Source organism: Pteropus alecto, unplaced genomic scaffold (assembly GCF_000325575.1).
Source record: "Pteropus alecto unplaced genomic scaffold, ASM32557v1 scaffold24, whole genome shotgun sequence".
Classification (NCBI taxonomy): domain Eukaryota; kingdom Metazoa; phylum Chordata; class Mammalia; order Chiroptera; family Pteropodidae; genus Pteropus; species Pteropus alecto.
In genome coordinates this window covers 6429917-6444888 of record NW_006439192.1, presented here as the reverse complement: position 1 = coordinate 6444888, position 14972 = coordinate 6429917, and the positions used below count along the sequence as shown (strand labels likewise).

The window sequence follows — 14972 nt, the reverse complement described above, 5'->3', positions numbered from 1 at the left end:
AAACAAAAGCAGCATAATATAGTGGGGAAAATACTGTTCCAGATGTCAACAAAGAGGTTCTAAGTAAGTCTGTTCCCTTAGAACTCTTCAACAAGCTGTATAACCTCTCAGGGCCTGGATGACTCCTAAGACAGAGAATTGGCACAGATTTTATCTAAGATAAACTCCCACTCTACTTTGCCTGAGTCCGGATCACATACAAAAAATTCAACCATGTTCCACTCAAATTGGCCCACGTTCAAATTTTGAGATATGCGACAAAATGGTCACGATCTGAGTTTTTAAAATATGACCTGACATCTAATAGAGATGTATTTATTATTTATTTCAAAGGGAATTGACTATTCCTTTTGCTTTTGTTTCCCCACCACTCTACTTTGCCTGAGTCCGGATCACATACAAAAAATTCAACCATGTTCCACTCAAATTGGCCCACGTTCAAATTTTGAGATATGCGACAAAATGGTCACGATCTGAGTTTTTAAAATATGACCTGACATCTAATAGAGATGTATTTATTATTTATTTCAAAGGGAATTGACTATTCCTTTTGTTTTTGTTTCCCCGCTTTTGTTTTTTGTTTTTTTTTGTTTTTTTGTTTTTTGTCATAAAAAGATTGAAAGTCCCTGCTGTATTAGTGTGCAGAACATAAAACACAAAGCTCTTCCTGAAAGGTAATTTTCCAAGAATGAAAAATATGAGAATGGTGTGTGATTGTTTGGTTTTCTGTCATTCAATGTTGCATTAAAACAACCATTTTTCCATAACTATGAATGGCCTCGCTCTTGAAAACTGTCAGTTACAAATGAAAAGCGATAACACTTTGAAAGCAAAACCTTTCCCAAATCCCACTAGGTTTTCAGCTGAATTTGAAAACTAGTCAGTGGTATACATTTATACACAAATGTATCCATTGTTGGGGAAAAATTAAAAAACAATTTATAAGATCTATCTCATTTACTATTTTCTGGAAAATATTACCCTTTTATATTTTAAAATGAATATTTTTCGTAAATCTTATACTCTAATTTTTTTCACTTTTTTGAAGGAAATATTTGTTGTTTAGTTTTTCCCTGATTCATGAATTTTAATACACTAGAAGTTAGACACCATGAAGTAAAACCTAGAAGTTGTCATAGTTTTCAGTCTTCTATATTCCTGCACCGAAACAGAGAACCATATTTATATATATTTTTTCCTGATTCTAAGTGTTTCTTTTAGAACACATATAAAAATATAGGAAAAGCAAAACACTTAATAAAAATTTTAATTACCAATAATCTGCGATGCATAGAAACCCATTGGGCTAAATTGAGCATCTTCAGAGACCCTTTTTAGAGAAACTGTCACAAGAACAGGTATCTCATGCTAAATCTGATTATACATTGCTTGTTTCCACTAAGCAGGAAGGCCTGTATTCAAAACTAGTGTAAAATATCTTGGACCCATTTTCAGAACTCAGTTTTGCAAATGCCTCCAACAAGAGCTAAAATGGTTGTAATTTTAAAAATCAAAACAAAAATACTTCCTCTGTGGCCTTGAGAGATATGTCACTATGTTAATGTGACTGAAAGAATAACACTGTGCTATGTATTAGAACAAACTTGGTTTCTCCCTCATTCAAAGTATATGCACAGAATTACTTTAACCTGGACTTAGTGCCCATCCTGTAAACCAAGACAGCTATCTGTCTATAATTTGGTGGTTCTTCTGTGTCTCCATCTCAGAAAGCCCTTAGTGAAAAGCACATAGAAACGTGAGATGTTAGAGCCAAATAGTTCCAACGGTTTAGTACAAATCTCAAAGTAAATTCTTTAAAATGTGAATTCTAATGAAGATGATATTTAGCTCTACCTAAATTCCAACTTCCATTTTATGTACTCATGGCACATGTGTATACTTGCCATGACCTTGGTTGGAGTGCCTTCTCCTATTTGTTCCCCTGTTCAACTCGTATATCCAAACTGCTGAAATGTAATCTTCCTTGTGATACCTGCCACAATACCTCCCAAGGAAAGTTAGATTCTCTGTCGTCTATGCTTCAGTGACACTAATATATACACTACATATATACTGTTATATATACAGTATACTGTTAGCATGTTTGTTATTATTCTTTATTTATCTCTGATTTTAGTTTGTGAGCTCCTTGAGGAAATTAACTATGTCTGAGTTATGTTTGAATCCACAGTACCCACTCCACTGTCTCACCCTAATAGATATGCACATATATGTCATATAAAAAATGAATATATTAAGGTATTGTGATAATTTAGGGAGGTATGGATGTGCTTTTATAAGCTCTACTGAAATCTGAAGTTTTGTGTTTGAGGAACTAAGAGTTGCTCTTCAGATTTCTTTGAATGTGTTGTAAGCGTTGTTTACCATCTTCTACTCTGTAGAATTTAAGATCTGCTCAATGGAGTAAAATCTTAGGCTGACAACATGTAAGATTGACAAAGGTGAGGTGAACTATGCAAATGCAGTGATAGAAGACATTTCCATTTTTATTAGAGATTGGGGAAAAAGCTGAATAGTTTCTGAGTTTAAAAAAATAAAAGTTTTATTGGGGCCTAGGGAAAAAGGTCTGTTTCATAAATTATATTAAATATTTAGTATGTAAAATTCCGGCTGTTGTTCTGCATTAAATGGGTACAATGCATCCACTATCTAATTAACCATATGGAGACAAGTCATATTTACATAAACAAAAGCAGAGAACCCAGCTCTGTTGTATTGTCTTAGATTGCATAACTTGGTTTCCCCTGGTATGGCTTTCTGCTCTGACTTGCATATTGCCATGGACCAATATGCTCACAGACATTAAGTAGAATTTAAAGAGCTATTTCTAAGGTGCCTTGCTTTATTTAAATATTGCAGTGAGAAGTGCTCTGGAATACTGTGAGATCTCCTATGTTTAATAACTGCACACTTATTAAAGCCAATAGTTTGAGATCTGGCCAACAGGACATCCATTGTGTATCATCAAACTGCTTTGTAGGACAACCATGTTCCTGGTGTATGGTATAACCATTCACTACATGTTTATTGAATAAATAAAGCTTCACAGAATGTTTTCAGAGATTTCGACCTGATAGAATTTAACTAACATATATTTAAGTAACAAATAGTAAAGAAATATTATAAACCACAGTTTGAATCATAAGGGCTCTGAAATGAAAATAAAGAGTAATCACAAAATCGAAATATAAATATTAGAATAATAATTTTAGGAATGGAAATAGATATCATAACTATAATTCTCTTTCCTTTGTTTACTATCCTTTATCCAGGCAATGATGCGGCTAGTGGTGGTAGTGATGGCACTTTATGTAACATTTAACCGTTTACTATTTTTAACATATATTTTCTTACTTTAACATCACAAAACACTGACTAATAAATTTTAATCACCCACTTATATGGATGAGAAAGTGGAACCTTCTTTAGAATTGAGTTTCCCACCCAAGGCCACAGAGTTAACCCAGACCTTAAGTCAAATTATTTGATTCTAAAGTTCTTTTGTTTTACTGGATGTAGTGTTTGCTCTATGGCGAGATCCTTGGTTGGACTTTGGAACAAATAAGAATGTTTTGTAGCAATGAGGAGACAAATGTACTTTGGAGATAGAACAGAAAAAAAAATGTTTTCAAAATACTCTTATAAAAAAGTATGAAAACAATTTAGAATTTCTCAAAACTTGGTAAAGCTCAACTTCATTTTATTCTAACCTTGCAGAATGCAAGCTTACTTTGTTTATATTCCAGCATCTTACAAATCTCAATTTGGAATCACTCTGGCCTCCAGTGTGCCAGGTCCCATTACAGATTTAACAGATCAAATGTTGGAAGTTTTATGGTTAAACATAATGGAATGACTATGCCCAGTTCCTTTTTCTTGCTGAGGTTTACTCTCTCCCGTTATACTCCTTGTATTTTAATTGGAGTTTCAGTGGTTAAATATTCCTGCATAAAAAAAGATGAAAAGATTTCAAAATTAAACATTAACAAATCATTCTCATTACCTTATTCTCAAATAACACTTATTCTTTGACTTCTTTGTCTGTTTCTGATTCTGACTTTAGTGAGGTTGCCTAGTCAGTTGAATATAATTAGTTGAGTTCTTGCTGTGTTGGTCTTTCAAAAATATTTATTTTTACAAGACCTTCTCTAGGATGTGTCCATAACACACCCATCCTGACCTGGAATCACAGTCCAGCCGATAGGATCCTACATGATCTTTAAGATGAATTTCATGCTTAATATAAGTGATGAGGTGTTACACATATAATGTACCATTTTATATCTTTTTTTGGTTTTATGAACTGTATGTTATTGCTATAAAGTAGGCAGCTACTAAACTACAGTATCAGACTTTTAAGAGTCCATTCATCTGAATTGAAGGGGAATTGTGAGATGGTTGGAGTCAAGAGACTTGTGTTCAAATTCTTGTCCCCATTTACTAGTTATATGACCTTAGACAAAACACGTAATCGAAGCATTTCTTCAAATGCAAAATGATATACTTCTAGTACCCATCATAGAGAGTTGCTGTGAAGCTTAAATGACTTCCCATGTACAAGGCTTATTACCATAGCCTGCAATGTCTCAACAGAAGACAGTTCTTATTTTTACTTTCTGCTGATGTATTTTCTATGTTTTTTAGCTTAAAATTCAACACTTGGAGTATTGGGGTTTAATTAAGTGAAGCTTGAATCTCTGGCTTTCTTTAAGATTGTATCAATGAGGAATGTTTTCTGCAAAGAGTAACAGAAAATATGACTGTTAGTAGCTTAAATAAGTAGAAATTTAAAAAAAAATTACCCAGTGGTAGTTCCCTCCTGGTGTTATATCAGCCTCAGTCTTGTCAGAACTGGTACATCTTCACTCCTCATGATCTTCCTCAGGTAAAGCAGGGTCAGAGGAGAGAAGAATCAGTGCCAACCTCACCTATTCCTTTCATCAGGAAAATAAAAGCTTTCTCAGGAAATTCTGTTTATGACTCACTTGCTAGGTTGGTACCACATGACCATCCCTACCTACAAAAAAGTAAACTGAATCCATGACTTTTCCAGTTTCTACTATAAAAATGGTATAGGACAAGGCAGTTGACTGGGTCAGACAGTTGCTAGCATTTTTCACACCAGGTTTAAAACTTTTCTCTGAATTATAAAGCAGTGACAAATATATTGAGATTACAAGTAGATTTATCTGGAAGCCAAGAAGTATTCATCCAGTCTTCCATAAAATCATTTATTAAAGTGTCATCTCCCTATCCCCCCTCTAAAGAACAAAATCTGTCAGCAACTTCTAAACCCCTTACAGGTTCCCACTACAGTTCCTTTCTTCCCTTCACTTCCTTTTTGCCTGATGAATCCTCTGAGAATTTCCTGGACAGTTCAGTTCTTAGCCACGAGGTGGAGCCAAGCATGATAGGCATGCAAGGGGCAAGAGGGAAGAAGGTGACCCTCAGCCCTCTTGGGTAAGGAAGGAGAGCCTCCTGGGGGAATCCAGGCTTCTTGCTGCAGAGAAGCCATCTGAAGGGCAGGGAACTTCTGTGCCTGAAACTGGAGCCTGAGCTCAGTGAGGAATGTGGGGGAGGGAAGAGGAGAAGGGAGCAGTGTGAGGTAAGCACCACTCCCAAAATTCACTATACAAAGGAAGGAAAAAAAAAAGGAAAATAAATCATATTTCTGATTTCACTTATTTCATTTCTTTGTTGGAAGGATGCAAATAAATGGGAATACATATACCTATGATCTCTCACCTTCCCTCTGGCACTCTAATAAATTAATTTTTTTCTTTGTTTCTTATTTTCATGGGTCTTGGTCTCTTTTCCTATACATATATGATTTTGACACGGCTTCAATAATAAAGGCATACATAATGTAACATTCTGCTTTTTAAAAATTCCTCTGTATATTAAAATTGACTGATTCTTAATGGAGGTCCTTGAGATAAGACACCTATCAGCAGACTTTTCCATTCTTCTCTTCTGCTTGGTATTTCAGATGAAGTCTGACTTGTTACTTTATCTATAGGGTATATATTAAAATAGCAGGAGAGTAACCTAATTGCTTCCAGATTTCTCTGTGTCTTGTGAATTGGATGGTTAAAATTCGAGTTATCTTATCTAGTGCCCTTATCATTTTATTTATGCCAACAAATGTAGTCTCACTATTTACTTAGAGATTGTTATATATGATCCCCAGCCCCAGCCCCCATTTCAGTAGTTACTTCAGACATTTGTGCACTGTTACTAGTTAAGCAAAAAGGCATCATTCAAAATGTATGCCTGTGACTGTCCACCCAGGCCACCACCATAGGGTTCAGTATGCACTGTTTATCGGGTGACCCTTTTCTGCATCAGTGAATTACTTTGGACACAACTCAAGCCTCTGATGGAAGTGTGAGCTGTTTGATGCCCATGTAAAATCTTTTAAGACCTTTGTCATTTCCTCTAATGCATGGATTTGCAAAAGCCTGCGGATACTTGGTATTTATTGAAGACACCAATTGGCGTGAAAAGTCAATAGCAAAAAGAATTAATATATGATATATTTTATGAAGTCTGTTGTGAATTTAAAACATTAAACAAGACCTCTCAGATTCTCTTCTGAAACCCTTCTTATTCCATGTAGTATATACACATTTTATTTTTTGAGTGACTTTATTATACTTTTATGACAAACTATTTGCTCACTATTTAGAGTATTTGCTTTAGGACGATTTATTGGTACTTTCAGTTACTTACACATGAGTTAGCTTTTCCATTACAAATTCATTTTAAAGCTTATAGTATCTTAAATTCTTTGTTAGGTGAGGCTTTTTTTCCCTTAAATTGATGTATTAGAAAAAAAAATAATTTGGAGAATTATACTATTTTTATGTTTAGTTCATTGTAGTGGCACAAATAGTGCCTGTGTTTTTATTGTTAAGGAGTCTTTATTCTTTCTTACAAAAAAAAATGTATATAATTGTAGGCAGTCTTAGCTCTTTTGTCCTAGCCTGCCCCCTTCCCCTCCCCCGCTTTTTTTTTACATTTGAGAATGACCCCTAAAAGTTTTTAAAACAGGACATTACCCCTAATATTGTGAATTATGTTTATCTTTGTCACTGCTTACTGATTCAGGTTGTCGACTTCACTGTGAATACTAAGAGGCTCTGTTTGTTCAGAATTACACTGATAGCATACAGAAAGCCAGATTAGGTCACAGGATGTACCCCGTCTCCTAGACTCTTTCCTGATGAACCGGATTGTTCTTCCAGTGGTTTCACTAGGTTTTTTTGCCCCAGCTTTGTCCTAAGAATGGTTTGCTTTGCATAGAAGTAACCCTTTCCAGGGCACAGTCGATTTTGGTATTAAAATCCTTCTATTCTTTGTTCTTTCTCTGGAATGGCCATTGGAAGGCACAGGATACCATTCCTCTTGGTCATCTCCACATTGCTCAGCCGTCACATCTTTCCTCCCTTGATTTTGCAGTAGTTTCCTTAGACTTAAATTGTTGTTAAATGTAGTGAAGAGGCAAAGCAGCTAAGTCTGGGCTCTCGCTTTTCCCTTTTTATATTGCTCCTCTCCACTCATCAGTTCTCTTACTTTAGGGGACAGTCATATCTATTTCTCCCATTTGAACAAATGTAATTATAGGTCCTGAACTAAAAGTGCCTAGCTGTATTAGTGATTTGTTTTAGTTCTTAGCCTTACAAGTGAGATTCATAGTACGTGGAGGAAGAGTGCTGGGGCAGAAAATGACAGCCAAAGGCAAGCAAAACAAATGTGCATTAAGTTGGTGAGTTTTTTAAAAGAAACCCTGTCCAAGGTAGACAGTCTCCACAGTTTTGTAGGTAAAGAAAGTAGACAATTCAGAAGGTAAAGAAAGTAGACAATTTTGGAGGTGTCCTATGACTGAGCATCCTCTACCAACATCACCTTTATTCACATTCATTTATGAAGAATAAAATTTATTCCCACCATTATTTCATTGAACACTTTGAGGTAATCACTCACCAGAATGAATCTTAAGAGTCAGCCTCTCATTACACAGATATTTATCTCAGTTCTTTCAACAAAGATATGCAGATTCACAACTGTAATTTGGGGGCGGGGGGTCTCCCATTCATTATTTTCACTAGTCCAGCAACCTGAAGGTGTGACAAGCTAAAGATACCATATTATGCTAGTTCAGCCACTCGATGCAGAAGTTTTTGTGGAGCCGGTGTGGATTGTGCTTTGTGTCCTGATGCATGTGCTGCCAACATAGGCTGTATTCTAATGTCTTCTTCAATTTCGCAGGAACCGACAATGGTGAAGCCCTTCCTGAATCCATCCCATCAGCTCCTGGGACACTGCCTCATTTCATAGAAGAGCCAGACGATGCTTATATTATCAAGAGCAACCCCATTGCACTGAGGTGCAAAGCAAGGCCAGCCATGCAGATATTCTTCAAATGCAATGGCGAGTGGGTTCATCAAAATGAGCATGTCTCTGAGGAGAGTCTGGACGAGAGTTCAGGTAAGAATATGAAGCAATCAGAATTAATGGTAACTCCTCAGATTCTCACATTGTTGTATGGCTGGGAAAAACTGTAAGCCACCCACTGTTGCCTTATTTGAATAAGATACAATTGCATCTTATCTTTTTGGGATGATGTTAATATGACATCGTTCCAGGAATATCAGAGGCAATTGCATCTTTAAATGACTCCACAACTCTTTTGCTAGTCTACTCCAGTATGGTACAGGGGCATTTGTTTTTCTTGCTCTCTATAACTTTAGCACCTAATTTTGCATGAAGTTAATATTTTCACTGGAAATTAAGCCAGGCAGTCCTTGTTTTCATTTTTTGAATTCTGAATATTTTGAGGACAATTATTCCACCAAACAAAGTGCCTTTTTGAGAAGCATAGTTTCAGTTTCTTTAATCTCTCCTCCTAGATATTATTCTTGTGTATTTCATTCTCCACAGTTGGTGGTTTCTGAGTCTTTTTTTAAGTTCTTTTGATTACTGTATAATGATAGAGCCCAAATTAGACTACCAAATTTGAATACTATCTCTAGTGTAAAAAAATTTCAGGACCATCTTTCCTTTATTAATTTGGTTATTTGGGCTGATGGGTGTTGAGGAGGAGAATAATGCCCATGCTAGCTAATGTTTATTGAACACTTATATACCGGGCCTCATCTAAGTATTTGACAGACATTATCTTAGTACCTTTGTAATAGTCCTCTGGGTTAAATAATGCTGTCATGCCTTCTTGTAGATAAAGAAACTGAGGTTCAAAGAAATTAAATAGACTATGGGCTTGTGCTGGATCTCAGAGCAAGATCATTTAACTCAAAACTTTCAAAACTTATAACTTTTTATATTTCAGTTTATAACAGAAACAGTATATGCTTTTTAACTTTGGCTCCTGACACTACCTGAATGTTTAGCCTCATTCTGAATACAGTCTGGTCTCATACTAGATTATTGATTTTATTAGCCCTGATTCAATCAGATTTTGAATGTCAAAAAGCCCGAGTATAATTAGGAAGTTTCAATTCAGCTTAATTTGTTAACTATATAACCAATGCTATTGCTAGGCTAGGCCTTTCCGTATCCAAAGGGTAAGAAGCAAACACTGATCTCTAGGGCTTAACACCTATTAATGGGTGTAAGACCAGTAAGCCCATAAGCGCAGTACAAATGAAGTTATGGTAAATGTCCAAAGGGAGATAGGTGGTGCTATGGAGGATAAAAAGGGAAAAAAACAAACAAAAACCAAAAGATCATGTCTAACTAACTAGGACTATCAGGAAAGGTGTGGAAGCAATCGCATTTGAAAGGGACATTGGTGAATATGTCATTCAAGTGGGCATAATTGATGCTACACCAAGTGGAGTGAGAGGAGTCTCAGTAGTCTTAAGTTCAACATAGCAAATGAGAGAAAGCTTGGTATATGTTCAACAAGAAGTTTGATTTGGTCGAAATATAAAATTGATGTAGGAGAACTGTAGCTGAGAGCTGGAAAACTCACGTCAAGTAATGGCATGAACTGCCTCAAATAGCAGAGTGAGTTCTTAATTTTATGGCAATTTTGCTGGTGGTGGAGATTGATTATATTGACATATAGGAATGCAGTGGCTGGAGCTATGTGTCAAAGGATGAATCTGACCCAAGTGTTTGGAATGGTAAAGAGAAGTAAAAATGGGGAAGTTAGAAGACTTGGATAATTCAATTGCGAGAAAGTAGAATCTGCTTCTAGAGAGGTGACCACAGAAATAAGAACTAGATATCTGGTGTGAGAAGCACTTTAACAAATCAGACTTAATAGCTGGTTGAATGAATGAATAAAGATGGAGGTATAAAACTCTCTTAACAGAAACAGAAGGATAATGCAATTAATATAATTATATCAGCAAAGAGAAAAGTCGAAGATCATTATTTGGTCAAACAACGTAAAATACTTATGAGGTATATGAAGAGATATAATCTGGAACTTCGTAAAGTTCAGAGGTAGAAAAGTAGACTTGGTAATCATCATAGAATGAAGCCATGGAGATGGAGGAGTTATCAGGAGAAAATAGGTAATGTGAATAGGAAATTAATCTAGAGACATACATACCTCCTTAAGAGTCAGGGAAAGAAATATCAGCAGCCAACAAAGCAGTGAGCAGAGTATGCATGTTCCAAAGCAAACGGAGAAAATTATTTAAAAAGATCTTCATATAATAAATAGTCTGTCTCTGCTTAGGAATCAATAAAGAAGGCAGAAAGCTACATATATATAAGCAGAGTTAAACATTATACATTTCTAAACTGATTGGAGATTGTAGTATAAATACATCATTTCAAAAGGTAGAGAAACATCTACACCTTATCACAATTCCCTGTTTGTTCTAGCGTGGAGCTAATATGAGGAAGAAAAAAAAAATGCCAGTTTTAGAAATATTGTTCTGCAGATCAAAAGTATGTTTAGAATTCTGGAATCCGAATGTGAGAACTAGAAGGGGTCTTAGCGATAACCTACCGACCCTATATTATACATTAAAAATCTTAAGTTCCAAGAAGTACATCTTGTTCACGCCATAGCTATTTCTAGAATCCATATTTCCTCATTTCCACTTTAGGTATATTTCCTTGACACTAGAAGCCATCATTACATCCAGATTCCTATGTTCTTCTCAATCAAAATGCTGACAAATTCCCTTACTGACAAAAGTCTATGGCTTGTTATTTTCCATCATGATCTGTGTTTCAATTTCCCAAGTCTATAATCCTATAGTTTTTCCCTTGGAATTTCTTTCTTTCTCGCCATTTCTGCCATCTCCATAAGGGCCAATCCCTTATTCTCTGTCATGTTTCTGGCACTGTTAGACAAAAGTTTATTACAATCAAAGATACAGAGACATTTCCAGGATTCCAGGTATAGATTTTTTCAGAAGGATTTGGCATAATCAAGGCAAAAGAAGAGGGCATATCAATTCTTGGCGTTAGGAAAATTTCTGCTTTAGTGCTCCCAAGATTAAGATCACGATAAACCTGGCGTTAGGAGAGACTGAGTCGCAAACAATAGCAGTCTCACTTACCTGGCATGAAAATTTCAAAGGAATACTGAAATTTGGGAGAGGGCAACAAAAGGAATAGCATTTTCCACAGTGAGCAAACCCCTATAAAACAATGGTAGCATATGAAAGGTTTATGTCTCATATTCAATAAGTCCAACCGGAAAGGACTCAAATACCAGTGGCTCAGTGGGGCTGTCTGTTTTATTTTCAGATGTTTCTGTCCTAGATTTTATCCAGTAGTGAACTCAAAATAGCAGAGTCCCAGTGGGTAAACTGCTCCAAATGAAAGATAGGAAGAATATTGAAAAATGATCAGCTATTTTTTTTTTATACTGCTGCTAGAAAATCCTATATCCGTTCCCATTTAAAGACCTCTTGATGAGTACTGCGAGCCAATTTGACACTGTACCCTCTTGTAATTTCACAACATTCTGTTTTGTTATTGCTTCCCCCTTTTAATTCCCCTAGCATTGCTAGGCAACTCCATGTCTTGCAGATAGCAGTGTTGATTACATTCTCTGCCTCCACGTAAAAGCCTTCCCTCTTTACCTCCTTAAAAAACAAAAAACAAAACACAAAAAACAAAACACCACACACATTTCAAAGGAACGGAGGAACTGGGAAGAACAAACAATCATAAATGACAAAATCTGAAGAGATTATATATCATTTTTAAAAATGCTGTCGAGAAAGAATTTAACAGCTACCTTTTTGAAAAGAATTTAATAAGCACAATCTTTTCTTCCAAGTCATTTTGATTGAATCAATAGGAAAGAAATGTCTCTCCCTAAACAGTTTTCATCTGTGCGGTTAATGAAAACCACTGTCTACCACACACAGCAATTATGTTTCCTAAGCTCTGTATTAATAGTGGAATAGTGGAAAGCAGAGCAAGATGAGTGGGGATATTATACCCAAAACCAATACATAAGTGCAATTAAAGTTGGAATCAAAATGGCCTCAGGTATTGAAAAATAGATGCATTACTTCCCTTGGGTTCTTCAATGCCGAGTTTGAGCTCACAGCTTGACTTACCTTTACAGACTTAATAGCTTTTGATTGGGTCTGTAAAATAATTCCTGCCAGTCCAGCAGGAGTGAATGACACTGAGAGGCCAAGGACGGTGGGACCACATTTGACCAGAGGTAGAGAAATGTCTGCATTATTTTAAGAAGTTGGAAGTAACTGCCTACAAATCTTTGGCATTCTCCATTTCTGAAATATTGAAGAATTTTGGTATTCTCTTTCCTTACAGATTTTCTTTCTTTACAGAATTAATGGGATGTGCATAGGACCTGGGATTGTTTGGAATAGACAAAGAATCTTTTGTATTTCCAAATTGGAAGCAATAAGTCCTCTTAGTTGTTAAAAGGCTGCAAACTGCCCTTGATCTTTCTGGTAATTTGGCCCCCATCATCTAACAGTTTCAAATAAGAAGAAAAAGGATTGTGTGTTTCATGCAATTTAGCTTGAAAAACCCAGAGCTAGTGTTCTTTCCTGCACAAAGTACAATTTATTTGACATGAGTCAGTGTGTTTGCACAGCCGTGGCTATACTTCTTAGTAATGTACACTTTTCGTTCTCAGCACAAGCCAGGGGATCCTTTCATTTGTTCTGCTTCATTTCATCTGGAAATATGGGGACTCTTCTCCCTTGTGTTTTTTACTCTGTTAACATCTGGAATTGAGAGGCAATCCCGACCCAAGAATCATGCCCCTGAGAAGAGGGTGGAGTGATCAGTAACACAGAAATGAAAGAGCTTTAACGTAACAGGCAGACACACACACACTCAAAAAAGCCACCACCACCACCACCAGCAAAACCCATAGTTGGCTATCAAGATAATGTAGCCTGTGGGAAGCTTGAGTTATCAATAAGCTAAACCACTTCTTATTGTTTAATAAAAACAGAAGTTCCCTTAACAACACTCCATGGCTCTTATCTTAGTCCGCCTTGGAGATATCAGACTATAATGAGTGAAATAATGTGTATTCCAGTGCATTATAGAAAAAGTCTCAACTCCAGTAAACTAATATTTTTCTTCTTAAAGAATGTCATTTCAGGGATTTCATTGTGTGTGATTTCTTTTTTAAATAACTGGGAATCACTCAGAGGATAAAAGGTTAATGGATTGTTTTGAGAAAAAGGCAGAAGAAAAGAAATAAAAATGTATTAAATCTTTAAAGTTTATATCGAAGAACTTCGCTGTGCTGGCGATGGGGATTTGAGTACAGTATCTTCCAAAAAACAGTTAATTTGAAGTTGCCTGCAGTGATTCACAAATCACCGAGATACATTTGCAAAGCGTATTTTTAGACCACATGACAGAGAAATAATCAATTTCTCAAGTGTCCCCTTGACAGTTTGTGGGTTTAAAAGTCACTTTTATAGAAACATTCTCCCACCCCACCCCAGGTTTTATCTTGTTCATCATTCTGCTTCTCAGAGAGGACTGACAGATTCTTAAAAGATTTTTAAGAAAACATGAATTCCTCCCATAAACTTGTGACAGAGTATGAAGGACTTCTCTCTTGTGTCTAATTTAGACTTTCCTGAAAAATCTGGAGATCACATACTCTCATTCCATCCTTAGCAGAGATAGAAAGCAGCCAACTATGTTATGTAATTCAATAACAATTCCTGATATGGGGCACAGATTAGTTCTAAACCCTAAATTCTTGACCAATGTTATTGGACTTTTTTAGTCTTTTCTGTTTATACACCATTCAGAAGTGTGTTTCTTTATTTGAAGTGGGAATTATAAGGAACTAAAAGAACCTGAAGATAGTCTAGTGGTTAAGAGAATGGGTGTTAGTGTTAGACGATACCATGTTTGAAATCTGGCTCTTCATCTGACTCTCCATCTACAAACTCTTTCAGGTAGATATGTTCCTTAGCTTCCTTTCCCCTCAGTTTCTCCCTGTATAAAACAGCAGTATTATTATATCTACCACATAGAACTGTAGTGAGGGTTCCAGAACATCATATACATGACATGCTTAACTCAAGGCCTGATATATAGCAAGAACTCAAGGTTAGCCCTCAAAATTATAAAAGTGCTATTTGTTTGAATGGGCCAAGTGACGATTATGCTTCAGAATGAAGGAAGGAGGGAGGGAGGGAGGGAGGGAGGGAGGGAAGGAAGGAAGGAAGGAAGGAAGGAAGGAAGGAAGGAAGGAAGGAAGGAAGGAAGGAAGGAAGGAAAACGATGATGTTTTATAATTTCAGAAAAATAAAAAGGCCAAAATTATTAATAGGTAAATAACTTGTCTTTTCCAGAACAACATTTTACTTACCTGTGATTCACGCATTCCGTTTACATTTAGTCTTTACATTATTCTCGGAGCCGGTGGTGACACTGTGGGAGATGGCAGTTGTACACCATGTGCCCTGACCTCAGGGCATGGTCTCCTCTCACAGGAGGGG

General features: G+C 36.2%; 1 protein-coding gene across 4 annotated transcripts in view; it reads left to right on the top strand.

The window, feature by feature from the left end:
- UNC5D (unc-5 netrin receptor D) overlaps window positions 1-14972 on the top strand; it is a 476468-nt gene that overhangs the window by 243146 nt on the left and 218350 nt on the right. For all 4 annotated transcript variants that reach the window (XM_025050005.1, XM_025050004.1, XM_025050003.1 and 1 more), the window contains exon 2: window positions 8293-8511. In XM_025050005.1, coding sequence (XP_024905773.1) covers window positions 8293-8511 — 219 coding nt within the window. The remainder of the gene's footprint in view (window positions 1-8292; window positions 8512-14972) is intronic.